Raw genomic sequence first — 20,981 nt, 5'->3', positions numbered from 1 at the left:
TAGTTTAACGCTGCACTGACTTTCACAGAAGAATTAGCCTTCTTTCCTCAGTAAGACAGAGAAGTATCATTAGGAATGCCTCAAAATAACATTTATAGTCTTAGGCACAGACACAGATTAAGATCAGGTACCAGATTGCTCCAGGCAGTTATGAAGTGCTGTAAATTAAAGAAAAAATACCTAAACCCAAGTGGCCAATCTTTCCTATATTTAAAGTTGCATACCTAAATCCTTGTTTGACTAAGATATAAGCACTCCTGAGACATGTGACAGTTGGGAGATGGGAAGGAACTGAGCTCCAGAAGTAGTTCATAGATGGAGGGTAACAATGGCTGGATGGACTTGTGGTGAGTGTACAGCTGGGTGATCTGCAGTGTCTTGGGAGCCTCACTGCCACTGTACTTCTCCTGGTTGTCGATACAGTCTACACACAACAGCTCTCCAGTGATTCAGGTGTGGTGGTGACTGGCTGACCACTGAAGCTGCTTGGGATGGCTCACAAGCAGCACAGGGAGCACAGATACTTCCAAAACCAGTTACTATTCCAGTAATTCTGGACTTGAAAAATTCCTTATGTTTCTCAATCTAAAAACACTAACCATAATTTTCTGACAACTTAATACTCATTCACTGCAAAGAGAAACAATTCAAACAAATAATAAACACAGGAGCAATATAGCAATTTTTTACTTTTTTCTTCTCTCTCCTCTTGTTCCACTAACTTGTGTAATTAATTCCTCTTCATTAGCTACTTTCCATAGGCAAACTACTGCTCCTTCCAGTTCTTACTTGGCTGTACACCATGCCTTTTAAGTCAGAACTCGCATGACACTTTTTAAGAAAACTTACCTCTGTAGTGGTCCCAATGTCAGCAGATGGGCTGCATGTGCTAGTATCTGGTGGAGCAGTACCAACACTACTTTTAACTGGAGAGCTAGGAGGAGCAGGTCCTGTCATGGTTTCAGTATAGACAGAAGATTGATATAGAATTCCTTTCTTCTGAATTTTATTCCAAACTTTACTTGTGATCTCAGCCAGTTCATACAGAAGCTGCACCTAAAAGAAAAAAACCCACCTTTCTTAATATGAAGCTTTCCTTAATGAGGTGAAGAAAAATCAAAATCCTCTACAGAGACTTAGAATGCAACAGAACTGAATTTCTCACCATTTCTAATGTTCTGATAAGCAATTACATTGCAATTAAAATAATTAACATGGGTTACAGAATAATGATTTTGATAAAAGTAATCTGTGCTTTGTCTAAACATATGGTATGTACCTCATAAAAACATAACCAATAAAATGGTGTTTATTTTAACAAACGAAAGTAATTTTTGGTTTACTTCATATGTATAGATGCTGCCTCTGGAAAAAGGGGACCCCTACCATTCTATGATTCTATGATTAGCTTTATGAAATATGAATAATGCAAAAATTGTTAATACTTCAATATCACATTGAATGGTATTAAAATAATTATCCCATGGAGCATTTGAATCCGTTCTACATTTTAGGAAGAATATCCACTATCAAAGTCAATAGTCTCCTGGCATATGTCCTTCCAATATTCACAAACACAGTGTTTAACTTGCACATTGTTTGACTCAGTTCTAAGAGGGTTACACAAGTTCTTTGTAAATAAGTATTAATCATGGAATTTGTATAACAACATATGACAATATACTGTATAAAACAAGCTCAGAGAAAACTGCAAACGATATGTAAGCAGACCCACAGCTGGATACCATATCCAACTTGCCATTATAAAAAATGGAAATTCTGATATTTATAAGAACTCTAAGCCTCAGGACACATCTACTCTATGAAGCTGGGTTCTTATGTGGGCAGAACAGATGCAGAAAAATACTGCTGTCAATCTCTATTTGATATAAAACAGTACTTGATTTTATGCATGAGAATGTGTGATGAAGTCTCAAAGTGTATGCTAGTCTTTTCTTCAGAGGTGAAGTGCTGGGATTTTATAAAAGCCTTCTTAATTAATCTTGCATTTTTCTTTTGAAATAAGTCTTTCAAGACTTACACTGAGAAGGTCATATTCTCCTTTGATAGAAAAAAAGAGTATATAAAGGATATAAACTTCTCAGTACTTTTTTTTTGCTTTTATATAAAGGACAACTGATAGAAAAACAATAACTTTGGCAAAAAGTTCTCTTTAGTTATGCTTTAAAATATTGTGTGTCTGAGTCACTCTGATATGCACTGGTAACCTCTAAATTACTAATTACAAATTTCTAAGGTTTCCTAAGTCTCTTCCATGTAACTCAGGAAGATCAACTAATAATGTCCATTTGAATGATTAATATAACATTGACTGGTGTTGACACTTTGCTGGCAAAAGTGTATCGAGAAAATTAATAGAATACAGGCATGTATCCAAATCATACATGCTTGCAACCTCCTCTCCCTCAAAATATTGTTTGGTTAAGAAACCTAAGGATAATTTAAGCTATACTTGTCTCAATGAAGCAGTACTCCCAGAAATTTAATTATGCTACTGTTCATAAAGGCATAAAAATATTGTAAAAGAATGAATGATGCAACTTCTGTGTTTATATATGTTCTGATGTATAAGGTAAAGAGTTTTGTCATCAGCTAATCCAACACTTAAGAGTTTAAATCTTATTGAGGTTGCAATGTTCATAATCATTAAAGCTAAGAATTATTTATGTTATCAGGGATATTTTAAAAAATTGCTCAGGCTAGAATCTTTGCAGTCACTCAGAAACAGTGGCTATTTCAGGCAGCAGTAGCCATCTCTCTGAACATTGTCAGCAACCACACAGTGAAGTAATATGACCCTAATACTGTAACCTGCTCTGAAACCGCAGACAAAGTAAAAAGTTCACCAAGAAAAAAAGGCACATTTTGATTAAATGAGATGATTTTCATGGAGATTTGTAAAAAAGTAAAAAATACAAAAGAGTCTCACAACAAAATCTCATTAAAACAAAAACTGAAGGCAAGCAGCTAAATAAAATGTTAAAATTTCAGATTAACAGATTAAGTTATTTCTTTCATTACTTTTAATACACCTAATTTAATGTCATCCATGGTTATTTATTAAAATAGAAGTATTTCTACTTCTCTCATTTGTTGCACTGTTTCTAGTGAGTAGTCTTAATATTTTGAAAATTCAGTTCTGATTATATTAGAAGAGCTAACATAATTGTAAGGCCTCCTTTATATGTATTTTTGAGCATAATAATTACTTTTAGTACACTGCATTCAAGAGGAAACAAATTGTGTGACAAAAATAGGAATTACTGCCAGTATTTGTTAGGAAAAGTTTCCCTCACTCACTACTTCCACTCCCTTCCCAGTAAAACCACACATAACTCAGTAAGACCTCACTGTCTACTTGATAAAATCTTGGCATATGTTACAGCATTTTATACTTAAAAAATAACATATTACCACAAAATTAAAAGCTACAACAAAAGGCAATGGCCTGTTAATTTTGCACACTGAAAGTATCTAATGATTTTAAAGGGATACAACCATCAGAATGTGTTTTCATATTAATTCAAAACAGCCATATAGTAAAATACTTCACCTTTGCTACCACTTAACAAACTCACTATCATCTATTTAAGGCTCTCTTCTATAAACAAAATACAGTCTGTCATCCTAAAGGATCAAATTTCATAGGTACTCTACTGTGAATTTATAATCATGAAATGCTGTTTATGCAATTGCATTTTTCATCTTCTGTTCTTGAACATCTGGTTAAAGAAGACTGATGGGTTTTTTCCCCCTTCTGCATAAATAAGGCAGATGTAAGGGAGAAATACAGCTCAAGAACCTTCATTAAACTCAAATAGTTTGTGTGCATCCTTTTGATCATAATATTTCAGCAGATGAATAACACCACAATATACAAAGGCATCATTTAAGACAACAAAATTTGGTCTGACATTCCACTGTACAACTTCATTTAACCCTTCACTATACTTGCAATATGATTTACATGGAGCTTACAATTAAAATGTTTTTAGTGCGAGTATTATCTTGCAGGTTGCAAAACAAATTATTTGATCACACCTTGGGAGGAAGGCTTGAAAATGTATTTTACTTAATTTTGCTTTTCAATTTCCAACTCTAATTTAGATAAGGTTTCCACTTAAAAAAATGTCATTCTGCTTACAAATTAATGCTATTTGTGTATTAACTATATTAACCACAAGATTAATTGGAGATTATAAAAAAAGCAGAGTTAATCAGATAATTTATGGGAATTTAACTGAGAGGGTACCAATCAAATGTTGGAAACTATTTTGCTACATGAACATGTCAAAATATTTACCAATGACAATCCTTTACATGTGCAAACACACCTGTCAGCTTTACAACTCTGAGCAGACCTTGTTGAGGTCACTGCATTGTAAATTTTAGTTTGCGACACCCAGTGTGCAATCTCACACTAAGAGCCCTCGTCCTAGTGAGTCTGAGCCCATCCAGGACAGAAGAAAATGGCATGTAGCAAGTGAGTCAGAAATAAAACAGACGGAAGGCAGTGAATGGGGCACAATACCACACACATTGAGGATAAAATTAATTGAGTTTAAACCACTTCTTTCACTCATAGAACTTGGAATAAGGCAAGGGAAAGACTACATGTGACTGAGAAACATTCTGTAGTAAGTACACACAGGGGATAACATTAAAATTACTACATCAGTCACCTTAGCTTTAGTACTCCCAGACTTATCCCATTGGTCCATAAATCCTTACAAGTGTATAATGCTTACTGTTCTTACCCTTTTTTATTTTTTCCAATTAAATGAAGTAATTAACAGTGTTTTGTCCATGACATCCTGTGAAAAATCTAACATATCGCTAAAACTTGGAGCAGACCGAACACGAATGCAGAGCTCCACTCAGGCTTCAGCGGGTTTGCAATTCCCTAGAACAGTGGTGCTCTCTCCAGCACCACTGGAAATGTTGAACTGTCACAAAACTGGGATTCAAGGCATAGTAAAGATTAATCAAAATTTTACATAGATCACCTACTCTGTTTGAAACTATGGCAAACTTGATCCAGCTCAGTAAAATGTAGGTTGCACTTTGTGAAAATCTAGCAATGTCTTTGCTTTTTAATAAACACAAATGAGGAGGTAACTTTTGTTTAGACATATGGAGTTTTTTTCCTTTACTAAAGGATACCACTGCTTGCCTAAAAAACATTTTATGTCCAAAGAAATTTTAGTTCTACGAAAATACAGTCCAAAATGACACTAAAACACTTCAATTTATGAAGCCACAGTGACAGCAGAACAGCACTATAGCATTTAATGGTACATCTGCAATTCATTTCACTCCATCAGCCAAAAGATGCATTTATACTTCAGCTATTACATTTTGAGAAGAGTTTAAATTACAAAACTTGAGAGAGCTTCAAAGCAGTTAAAAAAAATTAAGATAGAAGAGACTCTCTTCAACAAAATGCAGAACAATTGTACTTAAATCGAGTTATTTTTAATTTCCTTTCATAAATCAATTAAACATACCAACCTGGGGGTTGGAGCATTTTATTTCAAGGGATTCAAGGTCGACATGGAGGCAGACAACAAATGAGTGTCTGGATTCTGGCCCCGAAGCAAGCAGTTTCTGTGAAGTAACAGCTAAAGTAGACGTACAGCTCATTGGTTCCACTAAATTAAGCGTCATCTGTTGTCCAAGAAGAGTATATATACTGAAATGATGCAGATTGATAGTCCATGGAAAAGCATCACCTGATGATAAAAAAAAAAAGTGGAAAAAAATAAATAATTGCATAATAAAAACTAGGCTATTATTTTCTCAAAACTCAATAAAGGCCTTATCCTGAACCCCTTTGAAAGTCTGCAAGTGCAATCAACGTTTAATTCAGTTTTACACCTTGAAATGTAATCCACAGCAATAAATTTTGTACATCTTTTTAAAAATAGAAATCCATTCATAATTTTAAAACTCCAAACTGTGAACAAACCTGTAAAACATAAGTATTTAAAGAATTCTTTTTCCTTTATATGATTTTTGTAAAACTGAGGAGTATCCTGAAACCATTCCCTACTTATTTCAGCATATGGATGGCAGAGGCAGTTCCATTATAGTTACATTATATACTTACATGCGTTTACAGATTCTAATACTAAAAAAGATAATTAACTTTCTTCCAAAACTTTACAGCTTGCATCTCAACAGAATGGTGTCCTAAACTAAGGCCTATCTCAATGCACTGCTTAGGTGAGACGTTGATCACAGTGCAACTCTTTCCACTGCTTCTATTCAACTTCCTAGGAACAGAATAATGATGAATGTTGTGAAAACAAATTACTAAAGACACTGAGCACTCCATTTCTTTTACTGAGGAGGGAGCCTACTCAAAGAAGTGTCTGGCAGCCTTCCATGGGTCGTCAAGAATAATCACTGAGGGAACTGGCAGTGTCTAGCTGAACAAGAAAATGGCTGCAACTTCCATGTAATCTGTTTTCTTTAGATTGTCAATAGATGGGAAAAGAAAAGTTCCCAAAGCAGAATCACAGACAGAATTATTTATGTAGGTCTTTAAAAGATCAAAAGGATGTTACTTTAGTGAGAGAAAGTCTTCAACGGCTCTAACAGTTACATTTGAAAGGAACTGAAAATATAGACTATGGAAACTGAAGCAGAATCAATGTGGTGAATTTGACCTTGGCTGGATGCTGGGTGCCCACTAAAGCTGTTCCATCACTTCCCCTCCTCAGCTGGACAGGGGGGAGAAAATACAATGAAATGCTTGTGAGTCGAGATAAAGAGAGAGAGATCAAACAGCAATTACTACCATGCCCAAGACAGACTTGACTTTGAGAAATTAATTTCATTTATTGCAAATTGACACCAGAGTAGGATAACATGAAATAAGAACAAATCTAAAACCACCTTCTTCCTACCTCTTCTATCTTTCTGAAATCAATTTCACTTCCAAATTCTCTACCTCCTCCTCCTCCCTGAGCAGTGCAGGGGCACACAGAATGTGGGTTGCAGTCACACAGAATCACAGCCTGTCCAGTTCATCACAGCTTGTGTCTCTACTGCTTCTTCCTCCTTACACTCTTCCCCTGCTCCAGCGTGAGGTCCCACCCATGGGAGACAGTCTTCTCTGAACTTCTCAAACATGGGCCCTTCCCATGAGTGCAGTTCTTCAGGAGCAGATTAGGGTCCCATGCAGGGTCACAGGTCCTGTCAGCAAAACTGCTCTAGCCTGGGTTCTTCTCCACAGGGTCACAGGTCCTGCCAGGAGCCTGCTCCACTGTGGGGTCTCCAAGGTGTCACATTCTTTTCAGGATTCATTCACCTGCTCCAGGTAGTGGAATTCTCTCCATGGGCTAGGTAGATATCTTCTCCACTGTGGATCTGCATAAGCTACAGGAAGACAATCTGAGTCACTCTAGTCTTCACCACAGTCTGCAGAGGAATCTGTGGTCCAGTGCCTTAAGCACCTTTCTCCTCCTTCACTGTTTTTTTCCCCCCTCTTCTTAAATATGTTATCCCAGAGGTGCTACCACTGTCACTGATGGGCTCGGCCTTGGCCAGTGGTGGGTCTGTCTTGGAGCTGTCCGGTATTGGCTCTGTCAGACATGTGGAAAGGTTCTGTCATCTCACAGAAGCCAACCCCGCAGTCCTCTCCAGTACTAAATCCTTGCCAGGTAAACCCAATGCAATTTTGCATAACAATAAATGTGTCTCAAAGAATTTTGGCTCTGCAGGAGACACTGGACCAAAACCCAAAGAATGCTCATCAGAAGTGAAGAAGACAATTAAAAATACAGAGATAATTCTCATTTTACCCAAAACAGCTACGATTCTTTTTTTTTTTTTTCCCCTCTGGAAGTTCAAGACCATAAGAATTATTTCCGTTTTTAGCATTGAGAAAGTCTTAATAATTCCATTTATCAGATTTTCTGCTGAGGAAGCTGGGTCTTTTTGTTCTGTTTGAATCTGTACCAGAGTGTGAATTTTCAGTCCTCCAAGAGAAACTGTCTGCCCCAATTCCAATTAACAGAAAAGTGGCTGGATACACTCTCAGATCCAAACACAGCAGGCTGATGAGCATCCACAAATCTCAGCCTAGGCTGAAACAGCCTTCATATTTGCACAGAACACATTCATTTGGAAGATGAGTTCTCCTTCCTATTTCAAAATTGAGAAGATTATTTGGTATATGGTTTTATTTTTCAAGATTTGGATCTGGAAACATAGATAAGAAGAGCCCAAATTAATTTAATACTCTAGAAATATGAGAGTCAGAATCAAAACAGAACACATCAGACAAATACACTGGAGTCTCACAGGGCAATAAAGAATCCAAACCAGTGTATATAAACAAATCTGAAGAATGTGTTTGCTGCCTAGTGTGCAGCCTATGGTCAAAATAGTCCTATTGAGAAATCATAACACTAAGAAGTTACACAAATTGTGGACTATGATGATTAAAAAGAAACTTTAGAAAAGTTTTTAAACAAAAATGAAGCCATATCCAAATATCTTTTTACTATATTATTTTAGTAAGAGTTCTATTGCTTCTTCCATGAGTGGCACCAGCAATAAATATATATGGTCAGGAATACGTAACAGGAATCTGTGTGTCTCATCCTAAGAAAGAACTGAAAACTTCAGTAGCTTTATTTGAAGCTATTGCATAATGAAGAAAGTATTTTGGAAAGATTTCAGATTAGAAATTATAAAGTAGTTTGCAATGATTATTTTTCCCAAGTTCAGTCAGCCAAGAAATACAAAATATTAATTATAATAGACAGAAAAAATTCAAATACAAAGTCAACTCTAATGACACGCTTCTAATTACTACGCATGAACTTTGTTTTTCTCTGTGACCACCACAGTAAATTAAGATTGTTTATATTTCACAGATAAGAAAGGAGTCTCTAAAGAAAATACTGAATGCTGCATACATTATCCATCTTAAAAAGAAAACATTGATCAAATTTTAAAACTGTACAGAGACCACAAAATGCAGAACAAATATTGTAGTAATGATATGGTAAATTTACAGCTATAAAAATCCCCCTAATGTCTTAATTTATGTCTTCTTCAGCTCTATATACACTGTGTGACCATTCTAATGTTATAATCGAACTGTTCACCTAATAAATCCTTGTTTTGTTGTTGTACCTATGCTTGCTTTATTAGTGTATTAAAAAACTGTACTTGAATTCATTTCCAGATTGGCTTTATGAAACTACTTAAATAATAAATTCTAAGTGTCTAAGCATCAAAAACTACACTGTGAATAGGATTTATTCCAATGCACTACACTTTTGTTACTTAACTGTTGATATTTTTTACACCAATATAAGTGCACCTAACACACTGACAGTGGAACTAGAGCTCACCTCACACCTCTTATGGGCAAGGTTATAAAAGATACTCATGAAAAACACTTAAAATGGTTAAAGATTCTGTTTAATTACTGATCTACAGCTCTCATAAATGTTTATTTTTAATTACTTCAAATATCACTACTTATTTAAAAATCTTGAAAATGTATTCATTAAGATATTTTCACTGCTTCGATAACTTGATAAATTTATAAATACCACTTTCAGATCTTTGGCAGTTGACTGACTCAATCGTAAGGCAATTTTCAAAGAACTGTGATGCATCATTTATCTGCTATTCACAATAGTTTAGTCAGACTCCTTTCCTTCAAAGCTTAGAGTTTTCTTTCATTATATGTAATTACAAATTGCTTTGGGTAAACACTTTCTTTGGTAGTTATTTGATGCACTTTGTTTCTTAGCTAGATTTAATGCTCATTATAAACCTTTCCATATGTATGACACAGAATACTGATAAATGTACTTAAAATTATTATATGTTTGCTCTCACTTTCATATGACATTTTAAAATCCAGATTGCAGAAGTGGCAGTTGTACACAATGTTTTGTATACAATGATGACAGTTGCACAAAAGAGAATTTCTGTTTAAAATTAATAAAGGTAGGAAAGGGATCATGAAAGCTTTATCACACATATGATCTGGGATCCATTTGTAGGCTTGATAAAGGTAGCTTTTGCAGTCTTCAAAAAGCACCTTGACTACTTGGTCTTCATTTCCATTTCTCTACTCACATTGCAGGATCTTTACATGGATTTAACAGTGTGCTCATATTGTCATGGCACAGACATGCTCTAATTTTTTATTTCCCAACAAATCACTGGACAAATTTAAACTATGCTACAAAAATCTGTAAGGTTACCTAATCTGTCATATTTCACAAACAAAAGCCATCTCTCAGATTTGAATGTTTGGAATACCCTGATTTACATTATTGTCAGTATGCTGCTATCCAAATAAGAAGGTGAGTTTCATATCTAGCAATATCAACAACAATTTTAAGATATTTTGAGCCCTAGCTCCTAAAATGTATTTCATTGTGTCTAACTTCGATTTCTGTATCTGACCTAGCCAAATATTTTTACAAAGATATTTTTACAGATGCCATCTAAAGATTATTAAAAGAAAGTACTGAAATAGAGAGAAAGTAGAGACTAAAGAACACCATCAGTAGCTAGTTTGAAAATATGAGCGGAGCCAGGAAAAAATTATCAATTAAAATAATTTAAAAAATAAACTTCAAAACACAGGAAGACTTAATGGATGCCAAAAATGTTCTAATTATTACTCTACAACTTACTACTTTACCCAAAGCAAATTTTAGTTTGATTTGTGCCTTCAATTTCTTTTCCTATTATAAGATTTTAAATTTTTGGAAGACCATTTAGTAGTCTTAAAGTCCTAATCATAAAAACGTATTTTGTGCAGCTGTAAATTTACTACATTTTACCCTATCACCTATGTTGGAACCTACGAGAACATAAAGATGAATTCTCATGTATCTGAAGTTTCATGTACACAAGCATGCACAGAAAGTCACAACTCACCCTGAGTAACTCTCTAGACATTTCAGTTCTGCTTGAACTGAGTTTCTAATTATTTAATTTCTTCTCAGTAACTATTTCACTTAAAAGACTGCTACAGAGAGGACAGAGATTCTATTCTTTACAAAGTCCTGTTCTTTACGAGAAGTCAAAATGGAGGAGATGAGGCAACAGGTACAAGGCACTGGGAGAGGTTTAATCTTGTTATAAGAAATAAATTGTTTACATCAAGAACAATCATTCACTGGAACAACCTCCCTAGGTATGTGTTGATTTTCAAATGACTTGAGGGTGCTGGACAATATCTTTGTCACAAAAGTCTGGACCATAAAGTCACCCAAAGTCCCTTCCAACCTGAGTTGCTCTATGATTCAGTGATTCTATTTTGATATCCTCAGTAAACATTATCTCATGCATCTATCATTGGATTCATTTGAACTATCAATATACTATTTAAAATAATTTAATATCTTTTATTTGTCATTTAGTTGTATTTGTTACTGAACAGAAGTTTAACAGAATATCCTGTACTAAATTAATTTCTGTTCATATGTTACTTCGTATGACCGAGTTATGTTTCCAAATCAAAGTAGTGTACTTAAAATGTTCTTCTAAACATTCCTACCAACTCAAATTACCTCTGAAAAGAAAGAAATCAGAACTCTGAAAACAAATGGAAAGGCCTGATTGTGGGATACTGTATAAGTCAGTTGACATTTTGAGGTCAATAAATCTCTGAGTAGGCTGCAATATCCCTTGTATGACAATGTTCCTTTTTCCTCTTCTTGTTTTCCATTTATTAAGAAAAATACATGAGTGAGCACACAGCTTTCTTAAAAGTAACCATGCATCCTTGTAAACAAGTCTTTTACTTAAATGTTCTGGGTAAAAGAAGGGATGATTAAAAAAATAGTTTCCAGGAAAAAACAAGGTTGAATAAATATAATTTCAGAGAGATAGTAACATGTATATTGGAAGAAACAAAGAAGGCGACTTAAAAGCTTTGGAAAAACTTTTTAATAATCTGTTTAATGGGGAGTTTTGGCATGGGAGAAGGCAACAGCACCATTAGAGAATCAAAAATATCAAGATTGTGAGAACTTCTCTTTGGCATTATTCCCAGAGCACAAAGCCACATACAAATTCCTTACCATAGGCTTTATCCCGACCAAGAAGATTCTCTTCTTTCACTAGGATGTGTCCTTTAAATCGGAGTTTGACAAAATTAAAATTGCTTCTTACTTTCATAAATGGTTTAAATTACATCACGAGTTTAAAGCAAACAAAATATTTTTGTAGAATTTGTTCTTTCCTTTGTCACTATGATTAGCAAATTAGATCATTCACACTGAAAGTTACGAGGAAAAACACATCTCTTTCACTCTTTTTTTCTCTACCTCCCCTTTCAATTGGCAGCACCTCTAATATCCTTTCAGAGTTAAAAAACTGTGATTTTATTTTTGTTGCTGTGAGTTCAGGTAAAATACAGGAAGGAGGAGAAGGATCTATTTCAAGTGGCAGAACAAAGAGAGCAGGAAAACACAAATTCAAATGAATTTCAGATGTCAAGAGCAGGAGTAGATCTTGAACAAACTTTTGACTCAGTTTTTCATAGTATATCCTTTAAAGTTATGTTTCAGCAATAAGTATGCAGAAAACCATAATCTTCCCAGCAAATGTCACAAAAGCAATGGAATAATTGCTGTATCTCTCTCTCTTCATCTTAGAACAAATGTACAAAACAGCAACAACTCTTTCCAGATAATGTATTTCAAGAATACAGTAATGAACTAAATGTATTGGTTTTGGCTGGGATAGACTTCATCTTTTTCATTGTAGCTATGTTTTGTGCTGAAAACTGTTGATAACATGAGGATGTTTTAGAACAGTACTTGCAGAGATTCAAGGTGTTTTTTTTTTCACTCTGCCCTGTGAAAGAGTGGGCTGCAGGGGCACAAGTAACTGGGAGGGGACACAGCTGGGACAGCTGATCCCAACTTACCAAGAAGAAAAGCAATAAAAGCTTGGGGAAGGAGGACAGGGAAGGACATTCAGAGTGATGGTGTTTGCCTTCCCAAGTAAGCAAGTGTGTTTGCCTTCCCAAGTGTGATAGAGCCCTGCCTTCCTAGAAATGTCTAAACACCTGCTTGCTGATAGGAAGTAGTAAATGAATTCCTTATTTTGCTTTGCTTGCTTTTGCTTTACCTATTAAACTGTCTTCATCTCAAACCATAAGTTTTCTCAATTTTACCCTTCTGATTCTCTCCTCGCTCTACTAAGGCTGAATGAATGAGTGGCTGTGCAGGGCTGAGCTGCCTACTAGAGTTAAACCACAACAATTAACATTTCCATAAAATTTTAAATTTGGTTATGAGGCTGCATATAACAGATGCCATTAAAATAAACCAAAACCCCAAAACTCAAGAGTGGAAGTGATACTTGACTTGCTTATTTCCAACACATAATTTCTTTTGAGAGTATCTATAAAACAAGATCCTTTGGAATACTATTGTAAATCCATTTACTATTTACTTTGATCACTTCTAAGGGCTTTTTTTTCCTAAAAAATCGTATTGAACATAAGCAGCTTGTTTTCACTTACTAGGTCCCTTACAGCTTATCCCTTCCTTTCATTCCTCAATCATTTGTGGAATGTTAAAAGCTGATTCTTCCCTCAAACTGGTCTACAAAAGAACTACTGTACTTTTTCTCATCCTTAGCCTATGCACATGTTTCCACGGAGAGTCTGTTTCAGAGTTAGAATCATAGAATCACTTCAGCTGGAAGAGAACTTTAAGATCATTGAGACTAGCCTTTATCCCAGCTCTATCAACCACCAGACCACTGCCCTAAATGCAATATCCATCCGTCTCTTAAATGTCTCCAGAGATGGTGACTCCACCACCAACCTGGGCAGCCCATTCCAATGCCTGACAACCCTCTCAGTAAAGAAATTTCTCCTCATATCCAGCCTGAACCTCACCTGGTGAAACTTGAGGCTGTTTCCTCTTGTTCTAATGCTTGTTACTAGGGAGAACAGACCAACCCTTGCCTCGCTAGAAGTTCCTTTCAGGTAGTTGCAGAGAACAATCTCCCCTGAGCCGCCTTTTCTCCAGGCTAAACAGCCCCAGATCCCTCGGTTTTTCCTCATAGGAGACATGCTCCAAATCCTTTACTAGCTTGGTAGCCTGCCTCTGGATTCTGTCCAGCACCTCAATGTCCTTCTTGTAGAGAGGGGCCCAAAACTGGACACAGTATTCCAGGTGCAGCCTCACCAAAGCTGAGTACCAGGTTTGATCACCTTGCCAGTGAAGAACATCTTCCTAAGGTCCAGTCTGAATGTTAGATCCAAGACTATTTTATATTTTTTGCCAGCGAAGGTGGGAGGAGAAGTTTTTCCTAACCTGCCTTCATTCTGTCTTTGCACTCACAACTCACTACTCCTTCCTTTAGTGTCGAATCAACTGTTTGTGGCAACCAATGAAGACAAAAATTGCACTTCTAAATTCTTTTGGCTTCAATAAACGTTCAAAACATATCACAGAACTAGCTCTTTGATGATGAGTTTCACTTTGATCTTTGTGGGGCAGATTTTGTCATTAATATTTCTATCCATCAGTAATACATAACGTACTGCTAAAAAAGCAGCACATCACAAGTTTCAAAAATAAAATGAAGATAATTTTCATAATAGTAAAATAAATGGAAATTGAAGAAAAGCTCAGTTGAGTTCATCACATTACCTTCCTCCAGGATGGGTCTCAGCACAACAAATGGGATTTCCTGCAATGGTTCCATGTGTTTGTGTCCAGCACTCATAATTTTAATCTGGGGCAAGCAGACGACAAGTGTGCCAGGCATACTGGCCTGCCCGTGGTACCAGCTTCGCACAGTCCCAGGAATGTCACCCGATACAATAGTACTTGGAGAAGGTAGACTATCATTTGGAAGGAATACACAACAAGATTGCACTTCAAGCTGAAAAAACAAAAGCAAAAAAGATTTCTCAGAAATGTATTCCCATTTTTTTCGCTGATGTGGGGTATTCATCCTGGTAAAAGAATCTCAATTTACTTATCCATGACACTCAATTGAAAATAGTGCTAGCTTTGAGTTGAATTAAGAGGCAAGAAGACACAAATTTTTGGAAAGTAATATATTCTTGTTAATTATGATTATAGAAGGGGAAAGAAAAAGACATTTGGTCTGTAAATTTGATCAGAAAAGTATTGCTATATAAACCAAACACACATCTATGTACATTTGAGCAGCTTTTTACAAAAAGCAAGAGTCAAAAAATTTTCTCACAATGCAGCCCTCTTCATTTTGCAATTCATTAGCTTTTGTTTCATTAGCTAAACCTAACTAACTAATGTTAGAACTAACTAACTAATGTTAGAACTAACTAACTAATGTTAGAACTAACTAACATTGCACATGCTGTTACTTTCTAAAGAATTCTATAAAGACCTATTGCAAGGAAAAATGTGTTTCACTTTGTAGTCAATAGTAATGAGTGTGTACAAAAAGGTTACTCATCAGATAAACTAGGAAAATTATAAACTTCAGTGAAAAATAGATTTTAAAACAAATGGATAGGTGCACACATATACAAAGGGAAAGGGAAATTAATGGAGTCCATAAAGTTTATACAGCTTTTGTCCTGTTTTGATTGCAAATCAGAAGCAATGCATACGGTTTTGTACAAAACAACATTTTATTTGTTCTGTATTTTAAAGCAACACTGCTACCCTGAAACATTTCTGACCATTTGACCACCTCCTTATGAGCCTCTAGCAAGGCTGAGGGAGTCCAAACCAAGAACTGAACTCATCACGACTTCTTAACTCAGAAGTAGTGTAAACTGCAGACTGTTAGTCTTCCTTGGCTCTTACAAGTAATATTCTGCACCTGGATATCAAATAGCCCTAGCAGCCTGCACACTTGAACATTTTGTTAAACAAGTACAAGCTATGATTCAGTTCATTTCTTCATGTTCTTTAGAAGAGTCTAGTTTACAGAATGTTGGACACAAAAAGTTATTTGTAGCTATGATAAAAGAACACTTGCTTGCTGTAAGCTTATGTAACAGAGGCTCTCAATTTGACATCATTAAAGACATTGCAGCTTTAAATTGATAACCAAAGTTTTTACTCCATACTCTCCCTTGAAATTTAATGGTCCCTCTCAAGAACACAACGGTAATTTGCAATAGAGATGGAATTCCACAGCACCTAAGTACTTTGCCAGCCTAGCGAGGAAAACACAGATATTCATCTTTATTTCGTCATTTTTTGCTTTTGCTTAGACAAACTGACAAGAATTCACTGCAGAAAAATATAAGTAGAATTTTGCAAAAATAAATACGTTGTTACATGAAGTCTGTGTTTGTTTCTAGTTTTAGAACTGTTTGAGTTGTAAAATCAAGTTAATTACATCTTTGATAAGTAGTTTATTGATCCAAGGTTGCAGAGTATACTTTATTTATACTGGATGAAAAGCAATGGTGTATTGTTACAGATGTAATGGATTTGGATTTTTTTTTTAAACTGGTTAATTAGTCATTGTGTCAATTTGCAAAGATTTTTACAGTGACACATTAGATCGTTTCCTGGTGTATGAGCAACAGGTTGCAGGTCAAGCCACTGTGGGATAATGATAAATAGATGACAGAAGAAATTACGATTAGTATAACTTTTGTTTTATCAGAGTATTTGCTGAGTAAACAGTTTATAACAAATCATCCATTCTTCATATCTATATATCTCTCTATATCTCTTTCTATATACATCTCCATAATGATTAACATCAACTGTTGCCTGGATATACAAACCATGTGGTAATAATAATCCAAGAATTCCACCAACTTGGAGACTTACTACATCACATTACCATCAGGATCAACAGGAGATGTTTTACAAAGTATTCTGGAGAAGAGATCTCAATACTCAGTAGAGTTTTTACACTTAATTTACAATTCGGTTCAGCTTGGTACTGAAGATAAGTTCTTCTGATCGATTTTGCTTTATTTCACTTTGCCATACCAAGAACATTGAAGTGGAATCACAACAGTTTCAATGTGGGGAATTCCTGTTTACAGAAGCTGCCACTTTGCAAATAACTGAATGGGAGTTGGACCATGAATTTTGGCCTTCCATACATAGTATTACAGATTTGCTTTCAGATATGGTTTGCTTACTTGTGTTTTACCTCAAGTTTTATCTGAATAAATGAATTTTGAAAAATATTATTGCAAGATTTCAAAGGCCAACAAGGAACATACAGCAAAATTCCACACTGAGAGCAAATCATACAATTACTGTAATTACATAAGAAATTTCCAATTAGGACATACTTGCCTAATAAGTGCAAAACTGAATCACACTCGTTGAACTTGTGAGATGCAGATTTTTCTTACACACACATATTAGGTTAATGGAATTTGTGTATATTTATCTGACAGAATCTGGAGATCTGTCTAATAACAGGTTTCAGTGAAGGAATGGAAGAGTGCATCTAAAATGATGGAAATATGTGTCGGACAAAGTGAGAATGTGAGCTACAGATTCCTTCACCAATCGGAAAGTGCTTTAAAATGTATGTAATCCAAATTCTTAAAATTAGACTACATCAATAGCATATATTAAAGCTATCATATAAATCTTTTTACACTTTTAAAATAACTGCTAAACTGTGTGTCTAAAATAGTGAATTTAATGTAATATGTGACTGATTTATGTAACTGAATATAAATCTGCAGCAATAAATCTTGCATTAATGTAAGGATCTGACAATCCAAGGGAAAGAAAATGAAGTAATCTGCCAGTAAGAAGTCCTCAAGCTGGGGGTCAGATTCTGTTCATGGAAACCATCTGGTTGGGACCCTCCAAGCCACACCAAACACAAATGATCTTTTAAAAAAATATCCTATTCATTAATGCTTCGCAGCTGCACTGAGTGTTACTTCATTTTTCCATGGCAACATCCTTTCTGTTGCAAGGATCTTATTTCAGTTTTGGTAGCAACGTCTTCTTTTGCCAATACTGAACACATTCATGTGTTGAAGAGAATGAATTATTACAAATTCTTGAAACAGAATCACCCCCTATTTTCATTTCTATTATGTCAAGGCGTGTACATGCTAAGTAACGTACACTAATGATAAACCAATGAAGTAAGCAGTATTTTCCCTTCTAGTTTTTAAAAATGGCACAAAGCATATTCTCTAAGCTTCTACTAATACAGAAGCCTAAAAAAGTGCAATTCCTCTAAGTCTACTGTATAAAAAGGAAAATATTAAGTTACTGGAATAAATGTAGTATTTTTAATTCATTTTTCTAAATAAAGATAAAGTTGTTTGACAGAGTGAACAATGTAATATATACTGCAGGAGAATTAGATCTTTGAAACTAAACAGAGTGAGTGGACAGTAATGAAACAAAACAAGTGACATGCTAGAGTTGCATGCAATGAAGAGGAACAGGTTGTACATGAGTCTTTATAGCCTTTCATAATAGTAATAACTTAGGGAGATTCCCTTCTCTAATTCACATTTTATAGCTACATAAACCAATTAGAGGTATTGAAGATGACCCACAAGGTGACATTCACATAAAGGTGTCTCCTGGGACGTGGCCTCTCTCTATATTGAACATAATCCATCATATGCTCTTGGCAGAAAGGCTAATGTGTTTTTCTGGGAGTTTCAAGTACAGAATATAATCTTCCAAAGCTGCAAAGAACCAGTGTTACGCATTTGATGTAGGGTTCTGGTGCAGTCATTATCATAAAACCATACCTCAGCCTCTGACATCCAGATTAGCTCCACCCAATTAGACCATCTGCAGTTGAGCCACACATGCACTATTTGTTAGAATTTTAAAAAGCAGGCCAGAAAATCGTGTTTTGAAGTCAGAGAAAAATGGAAAACAGAGCACATGAGTTGGAGAACTAAGACAGCAAGCTACCTGTACATACAAATGAGTGTAAGATGGATCAGCTGCATTTTCTTTGACCACTTAAACCACGTCTTAGCACTACAGTATTCCTACTCTTTTTTAAGAAAGCTTGGTATTTAAAAGTTTTTACTTAGTTATAGAAAAATTAATTTCTGTCAGTTTGTGAAGTAACTAACTTAAAAAATAATCTTATAATTGCTGAGTAACTGCGCACACCCAGTGTAACTGCTGAGTAACTGAGTAATCTCCTGAGAGCTGTAACTGCTAAGTTAACAAGTCACAGAATCTCTTCATGACTCATGAATAAAGACCACTGTCCAAAGAAAAGGAACTGGAGTCAATCACATTTCTGTTCTTTCAATCAATGTTTCACATTGATTAAAGTCTTGTACAAGGTACCTGCTTTAAAGAAAGAAAATATTATTTCCAATAATTTCAGGAAACAGTCTCTTTTTTCTAATAATTTCAGGGATATTTAAAGATGTGGAATATCTGGTAAAATTTTAGATGTAATAATTACACTTTTAGTTGGCATTCAATGCAGCTTATTCATTCATCCGCTTTTAATACAGATCCTTCATTGTTCTCACTAGAATTCAGCATTAACAACCAATTAAAAATAATTGTATTTATTTTGCTCCACAATTTTAGCAACTACTAGTATGAAGAATATGTGAAAAGTGAGTATTACCCTCCTACACAATGTAACTGCCAAAAAGACTTCAAGGCTGTATATAAAATCTTACAACAACTAAATAATAAAACCAAGTTTTTATGGTTGAGTATGAAAGTCATTTTACTTAAATACTAATAGCTTACCACAGCTCCAGTGCACAAATTCTCCATGCAATACTCTATTAGGAGTAAGCCAGGGATAGGGCTAAGCAAGCACCAGCTTTGGGTCCAAAAAAAACTTTCCAGTTACCTTGGTTCCAAACTCATTTACTTACTCAAACTTCCACTAAAAGAATAATCCTTTGATGATTTTAAATTATGAAGTTCTGCTTTATCTGATGACAACTCAGACTTTTCTTTTCTACAATCATGTTAATAAAAGACTCAGGAACATGAAAATAGCTTTAGAAAAAACCTTAAGTGTCTAAGTGCTCCAGCATTTAGCCATATAATCTTGAAATTTGCCCTTTTCATGCCAAATTATAAGATACAGAAAATCTGTATGAATTTAACATATTTATATGTGTTTCATAAAATATGTATTATGTTTAATGAAATAAAAATATCATACTGCATCTGAACAGAAAACCGGCATTATCTTCTCTTCTATGCATTGTCTTGAATATTTAGCTTTCCCCTTTAGTCCACTATTGAAGGAAAAAAGCTTTATATACACAAGTGTGTTGAAAAATATGTTTTAATAAAACAGACATAGGCACTACTAGTGATAATAAAATGAACAGCAAGCACATCTATATACCCGTCATATCTCGCTACGAAGACTACTGTACATTTTGTTTGGAAGCACGTTCTTGGACTCAGAAAAAGTCTGTTGGAGTCTTTTAAAACTTTACACTGGTAACATGTAATGTTCTTCTGGCAAGATACTGTCATATACTTTACCAAATAATAACCAAAGCATAAGGATGAAACATGTTGTAAGTGTGTAGGCTGTTGTGTGAATTCATAGGGCCATTCAATTTCAACATAGATAAACCTCCGAAACGTAATTTCACATCCATAACAATGAAAATTGAAACCATGGATATTTTACCAAAAAAAATTGTTAAAAAGGAAATAAATCTACAACCTCAAACACCAGAAAGAGTATCTAATAAGCCAAGAAGGCCAATGGCATCCTGGGATGCATCAAGAAGAGTGGGGCCAGCAGGTCAAGGGAGCTGCTTCTCCCCCTCTACTCTGCCCTGGTGAGGCCTCATCTGGAGTCCTGTGTCCAGTTCTGGGCTCCTCAGCTCAAGAGGAACAGAGAACTTCTGGAGAGAGTCCAGTGCAGGGCCACCAAGGTGATCAGGGGACTGGAACATCTTTCATATGAGGAAAGGCTGCAGGAACTGGGGCTGTTTAGTCTAGAGAAGAGAAGACTGAGGGGGGGATCTTATTAACATT

At 35.3% G+C, this 20,981-nt stretch overlaps 1 protein-coding gene across 6 annotated transcripts in view; it reads right to left on the bottom strand.

The window, feature by feature from the left end:
- VPS13B (vacuolar protein sorting 13 homolog B) overlaps positions 1-20,981 on the bottom strand; it is a 457,128-nt gene that overhangs the window by 208,047 nt on the left and 228,100 nt on the right. For all 6 annotated transcript variants that reach the window (XM_061995669.1, XM_061995671.1, XM_061995673.1 and 3 more), the window contains 3 exons: positions 14,685-14,919; positions 5,533-5,753; positions 850-1,056 (listed from right to left, as the gene is read on the bottom strand). In XM_061995669.1, the coding sequence (XP_061851653.1) occupies positions 850-1,056; positions 5,533-5,753; positions 14,685-14,919 (663 nt within the window). The remainder of the gene's footprint in view (positions 1-849; positions 1,057-5,532; positions 5,754-14,684; positions 14,920-20,981) is intronic.

This window comes from Colius striatus, chromosome 4 (genome assembly GCF_028858725.1).
Source record: "Colius striatus isolate bColStr4 chromosome 4, bColStr4.1.hap1, whole genome shotgun sequence".
In the NCBI taxonomy this organism is placed as follows: domain Eukaryota; kingdom Metazoa; phylum Chordata; class Aves; order Coliiformes; family Coliidae; genus Colius; species Colius striatus.
The sequence above is the reverse complement of the archived record's forward strand: the minus strand, read 5'-3'. Positions and strand labels throughout refer to the sequence as shown.